At 32.4% G+C, this 21150-nt stretch overlaps 4 protein-coding genes across 10 annotated transcripts; 3 read left to right on the forward strand and 1 right to left on the reverse strand.

Annotated features, from left to right (window-relative positions):
* Positions 1-10479: 10479 nt before the first annotated feature.
* LOC103487894 (UDP-glucuronate:xylan alpha-glucuronosyltransferase 2) lies at positions 10480-13255 on the forward strand. Of its 2 annotated transcripts, none has more exons than XM_008446403.3 (5): positions 10480-10754; positions 10911-11105; positions 11194-11620; positions 11977-12501; positions 12641-13255. In XM_008446403.3, exons 1-5 carry the CDS (start codon positions 10560-10562, stop codon positions 13054-13056), a joined length of 1758 nt encoding a protein of 585 aa, XP_008444625.1. In that variant the 5' UTR covers positions 10480-10559; the 3' UTR covers positions 13057-13255. The 2 variants fall into 2 exon arrangements, with proteins under 2 accessions (XP_008444625.1, XP_008444626.1); XM_008446404.2 differs by having other exon boundaries at positions 10612-10759.
* Positions 13256-13904: 649 nt separating this feature from the next.
* LOC103487893 (protein WEAK CHLOROPLAST MOVEMENT UNDER BLUE LIGHT 1-like) lies at positions 13905-16989 on the forward strand. 4 transcript variants are annotated; one of them, XM_017044451.2, is made up of 4 exons: positions 13905-14045; positions 14263-14524; positions 14645-14818; positions 15083-16989. In XM_017044451.2, exons 2-4 carry the CDS (start codon positions 14336-14338, stop codon positions 16916-16918), a joined length of 2199 nt encoding a protein of 732 aa, XP_016899940.1. In that variant the 5' UTR covers positions 13905-14045; positions 14263-14335; the 3' UTR covers positions 16919-16989. The 4 variants fall into 4 exon arrangements, with proteins under 4 accessions (XP_016899940.1, XP_050938363.1, XP_016899941.1 ...); XM_017044452.2 differs by having other exon boundaries at positions 13957-14045; positions 14263-14461; XM_051082406.1 differs by lacking the exon at positions 14263-14524 and having other exon boundaries at positions 13949-14045.
* Positions 16990-17005: 16 nt separating this feature from the next.
* Positions 17006-19142, forward strand: LOC103487891 (thioredoxin-like 4, chloroplastic). Its single transcript, XM_008446400.3, has 4 exons — positions 17006-17609; positions 17815-18333; positions 18430-18483; positions 18834-19142. Exons 2-4 carry the CDS (start codon positions 17887-17889, stop codon positions 18951-18953), a joined length of 621 nt encoding a protein of 206 aa, XP_008444622.1. The 5' UTR covers positions 17006-17609; positions 17815-17886; the 3' UTR covers positions 18954-19142.
* Positions 19143-19217: 75 nt separating this feature from the next.
* LOC103487892 (photosystem I chlorophyll a/b-binding protein 5, chloroplastic) lies at positions 19218-20879 on the reverse strand. 3 transcript variants are annotated; one of them, XR_537351.3, is made up of 6 exons: positions 20422-20879; positions 20216-20328; positions 20029-20133; positions 19860-19936; positions 19601-19689; positions 19460-19520 (listed from the first exon to the last, which is right to left on the reverse strand). XR_537351.3 is itself a non-coding variant. In XM_051082408.1 (5 exons), exons 1-5 carry the CDS (start codon positions 20752-20754, stop codon positions 19667-19669), a joined length of 651 nt encoding a protein of 216 aa, XP_050938365.1. In that variant the 5' UTR covers positions 20755-20879; the 3' UTR covers positions 19218-19666. The 3 variants fall into 3 exon arrangements, 2 of the variants coding, with proteins under 2 accessions (XP_050938365.1, XP_008444623.1); XM_051082408.1 differs by having other exon boundaries at positions 19218-19689; XM_008446401.3 differs by lacking the exon at positions 19860-19936 and having other exon boundaries at positions 19218-19520; positions 20422-20877.
* Positions 20880-21150: the final 271 nt, after the last annotated feature.

Here is a 21150-nt window from a genome sequence, read left to right on the forward strand (position 1 = left end):
GAACCTTAAATTTTTTAATTTTGGTGATTTAACAATATTTAATTAGGAATAAATGTAATTACAAGTCTAATAGGTGCAAATTGGTTGCACCTATACTTTTCAATTTAGCTTAGTGGCCCAACCATAATTTGGGCAGGTGACAACTCTATTTTGCTTTGGGTTTTGGATTGCAAATATTTGTGCAACCCAATTGTAAATTTACCAAATCCGGCAAAGTCCTATCATTCAATTATTGTCATATCATCGTTTCTAAATGTTTGTATTACAGATTAAAAAAAAAAAAAAAACTCAACACACTAATTAGAATATTTTCTTAAATCTGTTTTAACTTACTACCATTGCAATGAGAAATTAATTTTGAGATTATATACCCTCGAATCGAATTTATCGTACATATACACGATAATAAAAAAATAAGTGCATGTTTTCTTTTCATTTGAAATATGGATAAATTTATGAAGAAATAAAGAAGGGTCTATTGTGACATTTTATACATATGCACAATTTAAAAAATGGATATTCATTGTCGTAAATTTACTAATATTGTTTATTTTATTATTATTATTATTTTTTTATTTTTATTTTTTTTTTGAAGTTGAAACAGATAATTTATGTGGGTATCACATAAACTCCAATTTATTCCTAAAGCAAAGTTTAAGAGTTGTTTTACAAAGCTTGAGGGAAGCCATGCAACATCAATCCAACAAAGCTTTATAATTTTATCGTAACATATAGATGCTTCAATGGGGTACAAAACAAATCTTAAAGAGATGTAAATCTTGACACTAGTCCAAAAATTCCATGGTCATGTGTGCTTGCTACATACATAAGCAAACAAAATAAACTTTTACGTACATGCGCAGGTGCATGTGTGTCATGTACACAAAATTTCATTTTGTTTGCTTATATATTTAGGTGAATAGTTATATATAACAACTTATAATGGTTTTTTAAAGCTAAATTACAAGTTTCATTATTAAAATATTTTAAACTTGTGTCTCTAACTAAAAGTTCGAGATTTGTCACACGGACTCTGGAAACAAACTGCGCCCTTGCACCAAGAGGGTAGATATAGCTATGAACCTGCGGTATATATAATAAGTTTACTGATCTCCTCGAAGCTGATGACATCGTCGCAGTTGTTGTCCGCGGCGTGGAGGGCTTGGTGGACTCTAATGGTGGTGAACTTGTAACCCAAATACTTGAAGGCGCTCTTCAACTCTTCCTTGGTCAGCCTTCCATCCCCATCCCTGTCGTAGTTATTGAAAACTTTGGCCACCTCAAACTCCGTCAACGATGCCGAAAAATGCTTAAAAATAGAGGCGTTGGAGGTCCCCATGGATGGCTTATAATATGTGTATAAGGGTTTTGCCCTAAGAGAAGAACAGGTAAGAGAGAGGGAAAAACTTTTGTGTTGGTTTAATGTACAATGAGGAGTAAACATGGGACAGATTTATATCTATAAAACATGTAAAATGCACGTGCGTGTTATCTCTCACACGTGTGGACTCACCATCTTCATGAAGCAAGCAGCCCTACCAATTCTCAATTTTTTTTCTCACCATGTGTTTCTTCTATTAGGAAGGAGAGAATTATCGGTTTCGTTTTTTTAAAAGTATCAAATTCGAAGGTATTCAATTACAACTATTACTCTATTTAAAAATTAACTGTAGTATTTATCATTTGTCTTTCTTCAAAATACATAATAGTTAAGTTTGCATGCACTATTATGAGAGACAATTTTTGTAAAATAATAAGTTTTTTTTTCTCTATGTCAACGGTAGCTGAAAAATTTAATTCTTGATGGTCCATATACGAGGATTAATTTCAACCTTTGATGGAAAGCATATATTCCTTTTAAAAGTAGGGTGTGACTTAATAGGAAAAAGTTGTTAGGTTGAGTACACACTGAATGTAATACAAATGGTCTGGATAGTCTCCATGCAGTAGAGAAATACAATTACGTTTACATCCTTGAAAATTGAAATGGGACAATCTTTTTTATGGGTATAAATTTTTTATATAGTAAAATAAAAAACAAAGCTTAAATTGGAAAATATGTATCGTATAGTACTATAGAGATATGTAAAAATAATCGTCCATCGCATTTATTTACATCATATTTAATGTATAGTAGATATATATTTTCTATTGTCCTCGTGTGAGATAGATGGTGAGATTAACTCAAAATCCATAATCAAAATTCTAAAATATATTCATTTCTTTCGACCATTTCAACTTTGAATTTTTTACATTTGTTTAAAACAAATTAGATATACTTGTTAAACTTTTTTTTTTAGAAAATTGAGAATCGGCGTGGAAACAAAATGTAAAACAATAAAATATTTTGTATTTATTTACCATAAACAAAATAGATATGGTTACTATAAAGTGGGAAATAATTTTTCTTTAAAAAAAAAACCAATGCTAGGATTGATCCCACGGCCTTGGAGATATTAAGAAAAGAAAATATCCATTAGACCTTAGACTTTAATATTTAAGCTTACTCAAATCTCCATATTCTTTTCTCTAAACGCTATTTATATCTCTCTAAAACATTACGAGAAAAACCCACAGAAAAAGTTGTTAACAACTTTCTGATTATTAAAATTGACTATTATTAAGAGTTGATAAATGAGTATCTTTATATGATCTACCTAATCTTTACCAATAAAAAAAAATTAAAATTGAGTTTCTTCTTATAAAATACACTTTCTTCAAAATATTTTATTGAAAAAGTAATTCATTGTTGAAAGAATTGTTCTTGTTGAGATGCTCACAATTGGGGGGTATGGGTGTAGTTTGCATTCTAATAATTAATAAGTAACTTATTAGATATTAAATGGGAAAAGAAAGTAATTCTAAATTGAGAAGTAAATACAGATGAGCATTAGATGTAATTGGATTCCATTTCTTACATGGACACAGTTGTCTCCTTAGAACTCAAGGACACAGATGTACAACCTATAGAACAGATCCTGTTCAAGTAAGGTCGTCATGGACACAGTTGTAAAGGGAGAAAATAGAAAGCTTTGACATTTCAAGCAAGAATATTAATGTTTTCGTCAATTTAACTATATTCGAATCGCTATAAGTAACTAAGTTATGAATCGATGAAATTTGAAGATCATTCAGTCAAGAATTTTTTCTTTAAATTTGAATAGATGTTAAAATATTGTTAAAATATGTAGAGTAGTAATACTTTTTTAAAAAATTATAAATATAATAAAATCTATTATTGATCAACTTTATTAAAGTTTTATAGGTAATATACTTTTTTGACTTTCAAATATTTATTTAAAAATTTGATTATATTTATAAATTATTTTTTATTAGTATTATATACGTTAATACTTTAATTATGGGTGTACTTAGAAATTGGAAGTGCCCTGAAATAGGGAGAACCGTACGGCAAAACCAATCAGTTTTTCACTAATTTCATTCCAAAATTTGACCTACTTGCCTTTATTTTTATTATTATTATTTTGTAATATTAAAAACACCTAATCAGAAGCTTAACCAAAAAGAATCGGAAAAAAACAACATTTTCTTATATGGGATATAAACAAATGCATTACTATCGTTTTCATGATATTCGAAGGAATGATCATAACGTTTCGGTTACAAGTCGAAGCGAACTTAATATAGTTGTAATTGATATGATTTTCCATTTTAAAAGTTGGAGGTCTTTAATTAACTTCAAATGTTCTATTAAAAGAAACATTATTGTCATAAGTTTTGGTGACAAAATGTGAGAATGTAATTATGTATGCAACTCTATTAATAATATAGTAAAAGAATTGAACCTATTGAAGAATTTTTTAGACCGTTGGCAAGTTATTATTTCATTTTATTTTTAAGTTCAGAATGATGAATGTGTTAACAATAAAGAAGACCAAAATTATTTCTCCTAGCTTTACTGTGTTAAAAAAAAGAACCTTGAAATTTTATAGAGGACATTTTAGAGGTGTTTGTATACATGATGCAATCTTGTTAAATCTTCGATTTATCTAAAAATTGAAGCTGATGGATTGGGTTACTATAATAAAACAATTACGTCAACATTTACATAAACATATAACTATTCCTTCTTTCTTTTTATATATTGATTGGGAGAGATTTTGAACGTCAAATGTGATTTCTCAAAAGAAACCTAATTTTAACAAATTCTTTAACCTACTTTTCATTTATTAAGATTTTCTAAAGAAGATTTTAATGTTAAATTCACTCTAAATTATTAATTCTTTTCCAACCAATTTATAGAAAAATTAATTTTTTTTTTATTCCAAACACAACGTTCATCAAATCATGAGTTCAAACCATAATATTATTATTCTATATTCTTTCTTGCAAATTAAATTAGGTCCATTCTTTATATTAGAGGCAAATAGAGAGTGAGAGATGGAATCAATACAAAATCAACAAAACCATTTAACAAATTTTTTTAATTTATTTATCATTGGACAAAGAGGGGTATTCGAATCCACTCATTCAAATACAGATAAATATACGAAGACATTTATATATATATATATATATATATATATATATATATATATATATATATATATATATATATATATATAGGTGAACAAGAACAAACAAAGTTGATATATAACTAAACATATATTTACTTTTTAACTAATAGTGTATTTACGAGTTTTGGCGTACTTAATTAGCTTCCCCATCTCATCCATGCTGATGACACCATCCCCGTTGGTATCGGCGGCACGTAGGGCTTCTTCGACCCGGAAGTTGCTGAAGCGTGAGCCGAGATATTCAAAGGCTTGCTTCAACTCCTCCTTCGTCAGATTCCCATCCCCGTCTCGATCGTGGTTCTTGAAAACGTTGGCCAGTTGCTCCTCTGAGAAAGGAACTAGAACTCGTTTGTAAGTTTTGCTTTTGGAGTTCCCCATCAAAGCAAAGAAAGAAGAAGCCCCAATAGTTGAAAGAAAGGAAATAAGATTCAAAATATATATATATATATATATATATTTCTTTTTAACTTGTTTTGTTGCGTTTGAAACTAAAAGCCTTAGTGGGCTTTTATAGCGAGGGAAAGCATCCTATGTATTAAAATTAATTTTAAGTATTTTAACTATCTCTAATTAGCATGTGAATGTGTAGATTCAAATAATTCTTATCTTTAACCAAATGTTAATAATAATATGTGTCTTGATCTTAATATTTTAAGATAAGTCTCATGTCTATGTTATCCTCGCATCATTAATTATATAAAATAAAATTATTTAAAATGATTATGAATTCACCGTAAATATTATAAATAATGGAATAACCATTGCAATTGTATATGAATAATTTAACATGTTATATGAATATTTGGTTATAAAGTAAAGGAATTTGATTCCACGTCCAAACATAATTGTTAACTTTACCCGGTCAAAAGTAATTTTTTTTCAATTGTAAATTTCTTTTACTTAACATATTCAAATTTCTCTCTTTTTGTTTGGAAAATAAATATATAAAAATATAGATTAATAATAAAGTTTATCACCGATGGATTTTACTATATTATACAATTATTTAAAATTGTTTTGTAATACTTTTAATTATTATCCTTAAAAGTAATTAATCTATAGAAAACATAATTGAGCTATATATATTTGGACCATTTTTCAAGTACTCTCTGTCGATTAATCTTTTTAAATTTAATATTTTATCTTTTATGTTTTTTTATTCATTCAATTTCTTACTATCCAAAAATGTTAAAAGATGCATCGATGAAATGAGGGTGTGATATTCAAAGACCATTTTATTGTCAAATATAGAAACATATATTAATTTTTTTGGTCCTTATAGTCAATTATTTTTAATGTCTTAGCAAAAGTTGATGTGGTAATCTTTATTATTAAAATATATATAAACAAATTAAAATTACTTTTTTTCTCCCTTCTTTTTCCTTTCCTTTTCTTTCTTTGTTCCTCCATCCATATCAATGAATGTGTTTGATGCCATACTTGTTTCTTGCTAGCAGAAACTTTATTAGGTAAGTATGGGTAGAGATTCTTTTGACTTTTAGCATCGCAAAGTCATCACTACTCACAAAAATGATAGTGTAATTCATTAGCTGTGTTCATATTGATCGATCTAGTTATTCTATTCACATTTTAGCAAACTCCATGAAAAAATTGAATTTTTTTTTCTTTTTTACTTTACTTTCGAGTGATGTATAATCTAATTTTAAAAACATAATTACTTCTGAAAAATTGTGTATTATTAAATCTACACGGTTTGAAATGGTATAAGAAATTACAACTAAAAACTACTGTACATGTATGATATGAAATATTATAAATCTTTTAAGTAATCTATGATTTGTCCTCGATCATTCCTAATGAAGGATATCTGTGAAATAAAACGTTTTAATTAAAGTTTTTTTTTTTTAAAAGCTAAGTTTATATGTCCTTTTTTTGGTTTAATTAAATACAAACTTGTATTTTCTTAATTCTTTTAATTAATATATATATATATAGAGAGAGAGAGAGAGGGGTCAGAATTGATACTCAACATATGTGCTACTTGAAAAGCAATGATTTTGTAATGGATGAGTTGAGTTTTGAGTTTTGAGTTTAAAATGTCAAAATTAAATTATTTGAGTGCATATATTCATATGTCCAAGTACGTTAAGAACTTGGAAAAAATAATTCAATAATCATTGACTTTTTATTAACAATTTTATCATCATCATTTATTTATTATTATTATTATTATTATTATTATTATTATTATTATTATTATTATTATTATTATTATTATTATTATTATTATTATTATTATTATTATTATTATTATTTATTAGTTTGCAAAAAGAATTGTGTGCCTAGAACGTAATATTGAAAATTTTGAAAAAAATTAAGGATGGGGATTGAAAATATTAAAGTAAAAAAAAAAAGTCCTTAAATTTTGTTATTTTGTTTAAAAAATACTGTCTTACTTTCAAAAGTAACAACAATAGCAACGATAACACTATTTTTTATAAATATTTAAAAAAAAATTAATCTCAAGGTAGAGTTTTCATTAAAACTTTCAAACAAAAATTAGAAAGAAAATATAAATTGACACATAATTCAAAGATAGATTTGAGACGTAATTTGTAAAATTTTGAAATTAAATACAAAGTTTGAGGAGGATATTTGTTATAATTTAACCAATTGAAAATCAGTTATTGAGTCAAGTTCCATCTCCTACCTAAGAATATATTGACCAAAAATAATAATAACAATAACAAATAAACAAAGGATTAAAAACAACAAACAAAAAATTGCCTAACGCGTAAACAATGCATATTCTCAAGTGTGTGTGTGTGTGTGTGGGGGGGTAAGCTTTGATCATTTTGGCAATTGCACATATCCGAAACCTTAATTAGATTATGGAGAATATGTTCTTTCTTTGTATAGTACTTTGTTGTTCTTGATGTTCAAGCATTGACAGTACGGTACGTCCTCATCCATACATTTGGTATAGCATCTTTGGTCTCTCTTCAAAATTCACACTTTAATTTTATATTGCCCACTTCATATATCAGTTGGGTTCATGCACAGGACAGAGAATTTCTTCCTTTTTCTTATTATTATTTGGGTTAAGTCATAATTCAACTTTTAATTTTAGAGGTTATAGTACGTACTTCATATTTGATTGAGTTGTGTTTGTCAGGTCTGAAAATTTCTTGTGAATCAATACAAAGTATCTATCCTAAAGAAATTCACTGATGTATATAAACTTGATACCAACACAGGTTAGGAGAGAAACTTGAAAGAGAATTAGAGCTATATAGGAAAACCTTCCAATTGTGGTGTGTTGAAGAATTCATTATTACACAAAATATCTATGACTTAGAACACCCAGATGAGATGATAAAATTTAATATATCCTCCCATAGATGTTACAGTCTTACCATCTTGAGTTCTTTGTCGAAAAGAATCTATCAAAAACTTAAATAGCATCACAACTTAATTATCTATAGACCACGGTCTCAGCTCCCTTATGAAATTTTCCATTAAAGCTTAAAAAGAGATGAATAGTTTTGTTCAAATAAACCATGCTCTACACAATAAATGCACGAGTTAATATATCATAGTTCTTTTTAACCATCATCTTCAAGAAGATCCTTCTACTTTCTATGACTTTTAAAAAAACAAGTTCAAAATCAAACTTTAATTTACACCAAAATTAAAAATAAAAAATCACCATATTTTTTATTTTAACCATAGTAACGAAAATCATTGTTTAATACTCAACAATTGTCATAATATTTACAACATCAACTTTAAATTAGAGGTTTGATTCACTAACCTTACATGTGACAGAAAAAAAATTGCTATCTAATGTGCAATGCTACACACCATGATTAAAATTTAAAAAGAAAAACTGTGAAAAAAATTTGTTTATAGATATATATGACTTTTTTAGATCACAACAAAGTTATTCTCAATTATGTGGTTTAAAATCAAATATGGACCAATTTCATAGTCTAAAATTTAACTTTATACCACGGGGTGAGGAAAATGTAGTCTAAAATTCTATTAGAATGTTACTTTAGACATTGATTAAAATATGTAGTCCAAAGTGTGACCATCCATATGCTAAAACACCTATAGTGTTAAAAATTATGGTCTAAACTACAAATCAAAATTTTAAATTAACAAGTAAAGTAAGCTTTTTCCTATTTTGGCTATTTTATTTTAAAATATATTGAAATTGTTCTTGTAGGATGGGGTGCACCCAATTAGAGTCGCTCATAATCGACAACCATAAATTCCCTTTGTGGACATACCCTCCACTCTCACCCACAAGTTGGACAACCATAAATTGATTTTTTTTACTTTTTTACTTTTTTTTATTTTTCACTTTTAAAAGTGTTAGAAATTTGAATGTAAGGGATAAGAAAAGATTGAATATTAATAGTGGTGCTTTTATTAAGTTATATATCAATCAATTTAATTAGAGTAGTTTTGGAATAATGAAAAAAAAAATACTTTAGTGAAAAAATAAAGGGCATATGATTATGGTAGTTAAAAAAGAGAATTAATTAGGAGTATTATTGTAACGGTAAAATGGTGAGAAATATTTACAAAACGTAGTAAAATTTCAAATTTTATCGATGATTATCAATCAATAGAAGTTTATTGGTGTTTATGAAAATAGATCTAAAACTTTACCTATACTTTATATTTTTTTTTATTCATTTTACTATATTTAAAAATAATTTAATTAGATAATTATTTTTAAAAATTATCTTTCATTAGTTTCATAAAAAACTATATATGCCTGTAGTGAACGATATTATGCTAAAACTAATATCCTCATATATAGATAACTTTGTTTCTTCATTTTTTTTTTTTTTAATAAATTTGGAACGATCGATACCTCAAATCTTGCTTCAAAGTAAATTCATTAAAATACATATAGATGTGATGATGGTATATATATATATATATATTTTTTTTTCTTTTTCGATCTAAAACTATGATGTTGAGACGAATATTTATTAGATTGGAAAAAACAAAAGAGGGTAATTTTTATGGCAATAATTGTGAAATGAAATGTGATGGTTCACCATAACTCAAACGCCACTGGAATTAAATTTGATCCTAAATTAATGAGCCTTTGTGGAAAAAATGAAAGTTGGTGGTTAATTACTTTACGGTGTCGTTTTCCATATTGCTATCCCAACCTAAAGCGGAAGCAAACTTACTTGTGACACTAAAACGACGACGAATTATCCAAGTGGAGATTTTGTAGAACAAATAAAAAAAAAAAAAAAAAAAAAAAGAGGGAAATTTTGGAATTGGTGGAGACTTGCGATTTGCTAACGGATAAAAGCGACATTTCACTGCATGCACGAAGCTGACTCCCCAACAAACTTTCCTCTTTCTTTGGCCCAGCCGTCCACCTGGACCCCCATTTTACCTTTATACCCATCACTCACCTTCTAAATTACTATTCTATGCCCTCCTAGTTTGATAGAGAGGTAGAGAGATTTACTTAATTAGTAATTTGGATATGAGTTTTCCTAATATAAAACAAAACGTTACATATGGTTGCAAAACAAAAATAAGCCAACACCATTTAATAACCACATAACTAATTAAGCGAAAGGACATATTGTGAAATACAAAATAAAAGTTTAGTTCTATCTCAGTATACCAAAATACCAAATATATAACATATAACATATAACAATTTATCCAACACTACCCAACATGGCTAAGCAAACCCTAAATTGCTCCAACCTTTTTTCTTTTCCTTCATCTTTATGTTTGTTCAAAAGAAAAGGAAATCTAAATTCCAAATAAAGTGACACTTGGAGGCATCACAATGGTCCAACTTTCTTTTAATTAATCTCTACTCTAATTTTGCTCTCTTAAATCCCAATTAATCTCTTCCTAATTCTCTCATAATCAAATCCTATATTATTATAGTCCTCCTCTCTAATAATTCTTAACCATTTCCAATATTATATACAAAAAGCCTGTTTGTTATATAAAAAACCATCTCCAATTTTCTTCACTCTCTCCCAAAAAGCAATTGATTCAAACATGGTTGAAGGATTTGGTCTTCAAAGAATGTTGAAGGCTAAAGCTTTGATAATCAGAGTCAACTTGCTCTTCCTAGCTTTCTTCTTGCTCATTTATGTTGCCCTCCTCCTCCGCCGCCCTTCTTCGTCTTTCGCCCCGTATTCTCTCAATGCTGCTTCGTTCGTCTCGTGTTCTCTTCGCGAGTGCCATCCCAAGGTTAGGTGAGCTAAACTTAGTATTGTTTTTCTGTGTACTGCTTTAATTGATGGTTGAAATAATGTGGCCGATGATTATTTCATATATACTGCTCAAGATTAATTACAATATTTTTTTAAAAAACTTTGTATTGAATAATTGGTTTTAATTTGGTAGATGAAAGCAGTTTTGGAGGAGACTGAACCAAGATTGCCTTTACAGTTGAGGAGGAATATGACAAAGTTGGAGATACCAATGAAGCTTTGGAAGAAAATGGGGAAATCAATAAAAATTGGGATGGTGAATTTGGATGAAGAAGATATCAGTGAGTGGGAGGCAAGTTTTGATATCATACACGTCGGTTTCGAGAAGGTGGTCATCGTAACGCATTTGTTTGATTTTTAAGTACATGAAAAATAATGTCAACCGTAATCACTTATTCACATTCTCCGTCAAACAGGTGTCCAAATATTTCGAGTGGAAGGATTTGTTTCCGGAGTGGGTTGACGAAGAGGAAGACCTAGATGGTGCATCATGTCCAGAGATACCGTTACCAGATTATCGAAGATATCAAAAAGTCGATATGATAGTGGCGAAGCTGCCATGTCGGTACCCGGAGGAGGGTTGGGGGAGGGACGTATTCCGGCTTCAAATACATTTGATAGCGGCCAACATGGCTGCAAAGAAAGGTAAGAGGGACTGGTTTTCCCGGACGAAGGTGGCGTTTTTGAGCAAATGTCGACCAATGATGGAGCTTTTTCGGTGCAACGACTTGATCGGCCGAGAGGGAGATTGGTGGTTTTATGAGCCGGAGATGAGTAGATTGGAGCAAAAGGTTTCATTGCCGATCGGGTCTTGTAAATTGTCAATGCCCATTTGGGATCGAGGTACGTATAATATGTACATAACATGCAAATAAGATATCAAAAGTATTTGAGTTATTGAATAAGAATATATGACGATTTCGATATAGAAATTTGAAAAATTGGATGTTTTTCAAATGGGGGATTGGAGAGGAAGAAGATGATTGCTTGATTACTAAGTTAAGAGTTGGTTGAGTTTTGGTTGAGAATTGAAATTGGCGCTTTTCTTTTCTTTTCATTAGGGTCCCACATGGGAATGATTTGTGTTTTACGTTAAATTCGCAACTAACTTAGTTACGGACATACTCTTTTGATGTGTTAAATTATTGATTTTCTTCCTACAAATCTTCATGCTGACGTGGATATCAATGTAATTATAGGAGTGGAGAAAGTGTACGATCTTTCCAAAATCCAAAGGTTAACAAAGACGGTAAAACGAGAAGCATACGCCACCGTTATCCACTCTTCAGAAGCTTACGTGTGCGGCGCCATTACCCTGGCTCAGAGCCTACTCCAAACCGGAACAAAGCGCCATCTTATCCTCCTAATGGACGATTCTATCTCCATGTCCAAACGCGCCGCCTTGGTCTCAGCCGGGTGGAACATCCGGATCATAACCCGGATCCGAAACCCCCGGGCCGAGAAAGACTCTTACAATGAATACAACTATAGCAAGTTCCGGCTGTGGCAGCTCACTGACTACGACAAGATCATCTTCATCGACTCCGACATCATCGTCCTTCGCAATCTGGACCTTCTCTTTCATTTCCCTCAGATGTCCGCGGTCGGCAATGACAACTCCATCTTCAACTCTGGTATCATGGTTATCGAGCCCTCCAATTGTACGTTTCGTGTCTTCATGGAGCGGCGTGACGAGATCGTCTCCTACAACGGAGGTGACCAAGGTTGGATCACTTTTTAATTAACTCAACTGCTTTAAGATTAAAGTTTTCTTCTTTTTTTTTCAACCGGCCGGCCAGAATAATTGTGTCTAATTTATAACTAGAAATTTAATCTTGTATTATTGATCGTAATGTTAAACAGGATTTTTGAACGAAGTGTTCGTGTGGTGGCACAGGCTACCACGACGAACAAACTTCCTAAAGAACTTTTGGTCGAACACAACACTAGAGAGGAGCGTGAAGAACGAGATGTTCGGGGCCGATCCACCGAAGCTTTATGCGATACATTACTTAGGTTTGAAACCATGGTTATGCTATAGGGACTACGATTGCAATTGGAACATAGACGACCAACGGGTCTACGCTAGCGATGTGGCTCACCAAAGATGGTGGAAGCTACATGACGCCATGGATGAGAAGTTGCAATCATTTTGTAAGCTTACAGAGAGAAGGAGGATTGAGTTGGATTGGGATAGGAAAATGGCTAAGAATATTGGCTATGAGGATCAGCATTGGAACATTAACATCACTGATCCTAGACGGATTCATTTGGTTTAGAAATCATATGAAAGTTTGTTGATTTCCATTTTTATTCTTTCGTCCTTTCTTTTTCTCGTTTGGTGATGATTTTTGATACACACATTTATATGTATAATTGGTTTTAGTATAATTTATGTGTGAATAGTTCATTATGTGTTCATATTAAATTCTATAAACGATGAAAATTTAAAATTCATTTTGAAATGATTCTTTTAAACATTTTTTTACTACTTTTAAATATAATTTCCAAATACAATAAAATAAATGTATTTTTTAATTAAAGGCATTTGATCCTCCACTCTCCTTTTAGCTACTTCGTCTTCAAATTTAAATACATAAAGAAGTGTGCAACCAACAAATGAAATATTTTCAAAACTTGCAAAAAGTTTGAATTTTTTTTTACCAATAAAACATATCCATGTTATTTTCTTATAAACAAACATACAAAAATAGGAAGAAGTTGTTATTATAAGAGAACTAAGTTTATGAATGGCCCCCAACTAAAAAGAAACTAAAACATAGTTATGATGAGTGGGTTTGAGTTTGCACACTATTAACTCATATTTTGACTTACGGTTTTTATACCTCAAAATCATGAGTTTTGTTTAACTTCTAATTATTTCAGTTAATCCATACGATTGACAAGATAAGAAAGAAAAAAGCTTACGTACTAAAAATATAATAAAACTAATTTTAGTAACAATTAAGGACCGATGAATTATGATAATTAATAACATTAATTAATTAATTAATTGATAAGGGTATAGTGTTAAAGAAAAATAAAAATAGAGAGAGGGGCTGAGAGATTGTAATGGATGATATCCATGGAAAGAGGAAGAGGTAGAAACTCCACGCGCCCCTCCACCTCCCATTTTCATTCTTTCTATTCTGGGCTTCAATTTTCCACCTCATTTTCTTTTCTTTTTTTTATAAATTAATTTTATCCTTAAATTTCCATTTCCTAATCCTCCTCTGTTTCATTTTCATTTCCATTTTTTTTCTCTCTGGTACGTTTCTCCCTGATTTTCCCTTCTATTGAATTTTTTGAGTTCTCGTTGGAAATGCATTGTGTTCTTCAATTTACAATTTGGGTTTCTGATTTAAAGAGTTTGATGATAAATTGATTCATTTGGGTTCTGATTTTTTATTCTTTTTTTTTTTTTGTTGGGATTTGTGTTTGTGGATTCTCATTTTGCTACTTTCTTTGTGAATTGGGGGATGTAGCTGTAACGTTGAATGATGGCAATTCAACTCAACATGTAACTTCAAAACAGAGACAAAGGATTTTCTTAAAAAAATGATAGGATCTGAAACTGAAGCTCCCACTATCATTGCTTGTAATGCAAACATAAATTTTGAAGGTGGAGGTCCAACAGGTCCTGTTGCTAATGGAGTTATATATTCAGCTCCTGTTGCTAATGGAGTAATCTATTCTGAAAACCCCAATTTCTTTGTTACCAAGGATTCACCTTCTGTTTTTTCTGAAGTAATTTTCTGTCATCACAATAAGATCACTCTGTCTTCTGTCTTCTTTTCTAATTGTGTTTGGTTTTTCTAAATATGGTTTTTGGGAATGATTCTTGTTGATGAGTGTGTTCTGCTGTAGGAAAAGGGGAATCACGTTGCAATGGAAGTTCTCTCTTCTAAAAATCTCAAGCAAGGTGGTTTGAATAAAGGGTTTATTGAAACTAAGGCACCTATTGAATCTGTTAAAGCTGCTGTCTCTAAATTTGGAGGGATTGTTGATTGGAAAGCTCGTCGAGTCCATTCTATGGTGGAGGTATTTATGCTTTTTGGCTAACTTTTTCATGTTCTTCTTTTCCGTTTTGTGTATAGATGAAGAAAAATGATTGAATGTGTTGTAAGTAACCACAGAATTCAGAGAATTTTTGTCCAATGTGTATGAGGAAAGATAATTGAATTTTTTCTTGTTGGTTGTTGACTGACTATCACATTGCATATAATTTAGGCTTTTTTCTTGATATAAAAATCTTTCAATAGTTCTAAGGTGATTGATAGGTTATTCTGTTTTCTGCTGCTACAGAGAAGTAAGACAGTGGATGAAAGACTTGAGGGTGTGCAGGATGATATTCTTCATTTTAGGAAAAAGTCGGACCAAGCTGTGGTGGAAGAATTCCAAGTGTTGAAGGAGCTCGAAAACACAAAAAAACGCATAGAAGAACTAAAGCATGCATTGGAGGTTGCTCAAACAGAAGAGCAACAGGCAAAACAAGATTCAGAACTTGCTAAGCTAAGACTAGAGGAAATGGAGCAAGGAACGACTGAGGAGAATGATGATGCTCTTGCTAAGGCACAGCTTGAGATGGCCATGGCCGGGCATGCTGCTGCTGTTTCAGAGCTGAAATCTATTAAAGAAGAACTGGAAATACTACGTAATGAGTTTGCTTTGTTAGTGTGCGAGAGAGATGCTGCTGTAAAAAATGCTGACGATGCTCTTGCTGCGTCTGTGGAAGGTGCGAAGGCACTTGAGGAGCTGTCAATGGAGCTGGTTGCTTTAAAGCAATCATTGCAGTCTGCACAAGCTTCCCATTTAGAAGCAGAAGAACAAAGGATGAGTGCTGCCATGGCGAAAGAGCAGGATTGTTTGAAATGGCGGAAGGAGCTTGATGATGCAGAAGAGGAGTTCTGTAGACTAAATTTGCAAGTTCTGTCGATTGAAGATCTTAAATTGAAAGTAGATACTGCCTCGAGTTTGTTATCGGATCTGAAAGCCGAAATGATGGCCTATATGGAATCGGTAATGAGGGAGGAGATAAGTGATGAACATGTCTTGGAAGGTGATGTTTCTGAAATTGTTAAGAAAATAGATGCAGCTACACTTTCGGCGGTAGATTCAAAGAAGATGGAATTGGAAGAAGTAAAGCTCAACATAGAGAAAGCAATTGCTGAGGTAGAATGCTTGAAGATGGCTGCTACTTCACTAAAATCAGAGCTTGAAGTGGAGAAATTTACTTTGACCACCACTAAGAAAAGGGAAGTTGAATTAGATAAGAACATGTCCGAAATAGTTGTTCAAGGAAACGTAAAAGAAGCTGAAGAAAATAGTGTAGACTTGACTAATCAATTGAAGCAAGCAGAAGAGGAGGTTGATAAGGCTAAGTCGATTGCTCAGATGGCTCGTGAAGAACTCCAGAAGATAAAGATAGAAGCAGAACAAGCAAAGGCAGAATCAAAAGCAGTTGAAAGTAGATTACTTGCAGCTCAGAAGGAGATTGAAGCTTCAAATGCTTCAAAAATGTTAGCATTATCAGCAATCCAAGCACTACAAGAAAGTAGTGATTCATCTGAAACCACAAAAGAAGATTCACCAACCACAGTAACTATTTCACTAGAGGAATACAATGAACTCAGCGAACATGCCCGTGAGGCCGAGGAGCAGGCCAGAATCAAGGTGACAGAAGCAATTTCACAAATCGAGGCCGCTAAGGAATCCGAAGCAAAATGTCAGGAAATGCTTGAGGAAGTTAGTCGTGAACTAGCGGCCAGACAGGAAGTGCTGAAAGCTGCAACAGATAAGGAAAGCGAGGCCGAGGAAGGAAAGTTCGCAGCAGAACAAGAGTTGAGAATATGGAGGACAGAACAAGAGCAACTAAGGAAGGAGGAGAAATCTAGCCAAGAAGTAGCAAGTCCTACAACAAGTCCAAGGACAAGCTTTGAGGTAAAAGAATCAACGGCTGATGAGCAAGCTGATTCTCCAGCTCCCGAAGAGCCAAGTGCAAAGGAACAGACACAAAAAAGCTTGGGTAGAACTGAAACATTGTCAGAAACTAAGGATGGAAAGAAAAAGAAGAAGTCATTCTTCCCTAAAATGCTAACATTGTTAGGCAAACAAAAGTCAAGTCGACATAAATCAACATAACATGTTAGTCTCATTGACAAAAAGACAAGCTCTTTCTAATACATTTATACAATCTGAATCTCTTTATTCAACTAGCTTAGCTCCTCACCTTCTGTAATGATAATATTTCACCCTCTGAACTTCTTATATGGATTATCTTCTCTAGAAGGTGACGGGTTTGATTACTTTGGAACATAAACTCGATATCACAAGGTTAGCTAGTATGTACAATCAAATGTAAAAGTGTAAGAAAAAACTTCATAAAGATTACATTGCAAGAATGTATTTGAAATAATTGTAAGCACGTAAGTATTCTTTTTCAAGCTCCCAGAAAAGTAAATGCAGTCCTACATCATCTAGAAACTCGAGTTTTGGATGAAAATTTGGCCGTTTTCTATTTCAATTTTCATATATTTTAACAGCTTTCTACTCCAGTGTTAGTTATCAAACGTTTACGAGATGATATTCCTCGAAAAGAATATTTTCGAAATAATCTTTTTTACTAATTAAAAATATAAAAGAAAAATTGCTATCCACTCAATGTTGGGCTTCCAAATCCGGGCCTTTTCAAATAGGAACTCATCGAGCAACCCATGTCAACGCAACAACCCACGTGAAAGAAAATCGATGGCAAAGGAAGAAAGAAGATAATGATGGAGTCGTGTCATTTTCTCGTTCGCAGCTGCTCCTCTGTTCTTCTTCCCGCTCGGAGGTAATCCGCTGGTCCTTCATTTGTTGCTTTACCCCTTAAACTTTTACACCTTTCATTCTCCTACAGTTACTTTTCATCCTCTTTCTGAATCGATAATCGAAATTTTCTCCTCCTTTAACATGATTAATGTCAAATAAGATTTATGAGTTTGAAACATTGTCTTGAATGATACATCTGAATATGATATATTGCTCGGTTTTATTAGAGCTTTCTGACCGAAGTTCATTCACTAAAGAACTCCCAAATCGGAGTTTTGGGTATATATATATATGTTGCAATGCAAAGGCAGAACCAGAATGTACTGCAATGTAAAACTTTGATCAGTTTTGGATTACACCCAAATGAGAAACTGGAGTCGAGAATCCCCATTTTGATTCCCCGCTGGCTTTCGTCGGAGAAAGAACCCGTTCGATTGTCGATTACAAGACCCGAAGTTCCAAGACACCAATTGTTGTACAAGAGTAAAATGAGAGTTAATGCTGGAAATCAGGGGGAGATGGGTGATGAGGATGATGATCTTTGCCCTGTAGACTGTGTGCGGGAATTCAAGACGGACGAAGAGTTCATTAAAATTCTAGACAAGGCGAAGGAAAACGGCGGTTTGGTAGTTGTGGACTTTTATCGAACATCTTGTGGGAGCTGCAAATATATAGAACAAGGGTTTGCAAAATTGTGCAAGGGGTCTGGCGATCAACAGGCACCGGTTATCTTCTTGAAGCATAATGTGAGTGTTTCATATTAGCCATGCTTTCTTGGGAAAGTGACTTCCTTTCCAATCACTGAATGGTTATTATGCTTTGAATTTGATTGTGTGTTTTAGGTCATGGATGAATACGATGAACAATCTGAGGTTGCTGAACGACTAAGGATCAAGGTAAGCTTGTTTTCTCTTCTTGATTGCCATGTTGGGTTTCTGTTGAATTGGACTCAAGTTTTGACAAACTGTTTTTAGACTAAAATTATTGTACTTTCCTTTTTTAATTTTTAATGATTTCAGCTATTTTTAAAATAATAATAATATTATTATTATTTAGGTAGAAAACCATTAAAGTTTAAGTGCTTAATTCGTAAGATGTGTGGGTGTATTTGTTCATTTAACAATTTTGTGTCCAAAATGTTTGTGATTGTGTTAATTAAGTTCCTAAAATGTTAATGTTTATGAGAAACAAGTTTTGTTTTTGCATTTTAGTTCACTGATGTTGAAATTTGACGATGGCATTGCAGAGTGTGCCACTGTTCCACTTCTACAAAGATGGGGTCTTGTTAGAAGCATTTCCTACAAGAGATAAAGAGAGGATCCTCACAGCCATAACCAAATATTCCTCTTCTCCACTTCAAATTTAATTTGATCATTATTCTTGTGGCCTTGCACCTTTTGTAAAATAATAATACCAAACAAAACCATGAATCTGATACAAACCCCATTCATCCCGTTTATGTGACAATGTTAGTTATCATATCTTGGGAGGAACCATATTCTTGATCATCATATTTTGTGTTATGTAAGATCAAATATTAGAAGATATTCAGACATGGGAACCTCTTCTAGTTTGTGCTTTTGTTTAATCTCTTGTTTGAAATAGGTAGCAGCAGCAGAAAGGACAAATATAAAAATCAAAACGAATTTCCGATCTGTTGTATTGATCAAATCAAATTACAAGGTCATTTGTTCTTTCATCTGTACTCTTTTTTAGCTGATAAATCTCCAATGTCATGTTATATTTTGCTCATTGAGTAGAGAAACTATCAAGTTTCAACATCTTGTTCTTTAAGGACTTGAGCTTGAAAGTGTCTGGATAATAGTCTTGTGCCATGGATTAGAAAGGTGCTCCACAAGGTTATCTATTGGCCCTGTATGAGTAACATAAGCTTGCACGAAGATCCCAAGCATGGCTACCATCGCAAGCCGTCCTGTAATTTGAACGAACAAAGATTAATCCGGGAAAACGATAGACGAAAAATTTGATGAGGATGTGAGTGGAAAATTTAACCATTCTTAATCTCCTTGAGTTTCCAGTCATGAGCATTCTTGACATCTTTAGCAATGCCAAGAGGATTCAACAGAGGACCCCCAGGGTATCTGCAAGTTAATCATCCCTCAAAGTAAAAAAAAAAAAAAAAAAACTGTTCATATTCTAGGGCATTCTAGTTGGTTAAATGAACAAAAGAGCATCCTATCAACTTCAGATCCTTTATTTTAAAAAATTTCATACTCCTTCCTTCCACTTTTTATGACCGTTTCAAAACTACCTTCAAAGTATGAGTTTTGATAGAATGTGAGACAGAATAGTAAGACGGTGCCTTTGTATAGAATTGACAGGTTATACCTGAAATGAACGATATCATTATCATATCATTGTGTTTCATGTTGCAATTTTTTATCTAAGATTCGAAGAATTTCAAGAGAAATGTAAATTACCCGGGCTCGAGACCTTCAAAAGCAGCTTCTAATCCAAAGAAAGTTCCTTCTTGTGCTTGAGATCCAGGGCTTTTGAAATCCATATACCTTTTAGTTTCCACAAACCTTCAAAGCCAAGTAAAACCAGATAAAGTGATGAATACAGCCACACCTAAAGAAAGGAAATGGGATAAGGAAGAATTAGAACCCCATCAAAAGCAGCTGAACAATGAAAAGAGTTCGTTTGTTGGCAAAACCATATTCAACGGCACCGGCATTATACCAAACTGGCAATTCACTGATCCCTGTAACGCGAAGCAACTGCCACCACACAAAGAACATCAATCTTTAAATTAAGGTTTCCAAATTTTGTGCAATTATTGAGAGGTAATGTAAGAATATTTGGTTACAGACATCAGTGAGAAGAACTCCAGCGACGCCGAGCATGGCGAAGCGGCAATGAACAAGCTCTGCTTGAACGTACCACTTCAAGCTATCTGGGTCCTCGCCGAGACCAAGTGGGTCGAATCCAAAATCGCCGACAAGGGTTCCGTCGAGATACGGTGGGGGGTCGAGGCCGGGAAGCCATGTTTGACGGTGCTCCGATTGAGCATGAGCTATTAATAGTGAGGGGCGGGAAGGCGATCGGAGGCGGACGAACTGGTTAGTAGGGTTGAATAAGGGAGTGTGAGACGAAGAAGAAGGGTGGAGATGGAAGGGAGTGGCTGCTGAAATTGAAACCGCCATGGATCTTTGCTCTCCTTTTGCAGTGGCTACCGTTATTCTTCTTGTTATCCTCTTTATTTGTTTCTTAGTTCTCTCTTTGTTTTCTTTACTTTTCCTATAGGTTGAGTTTATTTTTTGGATTTATCCCTAAGTTTCTCAAATTTTCAAAACTTTTAGTAATATGCTCCCAATTTTTAGTGGAATTTATTATGGCTTAAATAAATATTATAATTTTATTTGATGGTTTCGGTTAAATTATAATATTAATTATGTTCGAATTACACCATTTTATAAATTACTTCTGTAGTGTTTTTATTTATCTCCATTTCTTAAGGAAAATATTCTATCTACTCTCATTTAATTTTAATTGAATAATGAAATGGTAACATGATATCTCATTCAAAAAAAAAAAAATGA

This window comes from Cucumis melo, chromosome 3 (assembly GCF_025177605.1).
Source record: "Cucumis melo cultivar AY chromosome 3, USDA_Cmelo_AY_1.0, whole genome shotgun sequence".
Lineage (NCBI taxonomy): Eukaryota > Viridiplantae > Streptophyta > Magnoliopsida > Cucurbitales > Cucurbitaceae > Cucumis > Cucumis melo.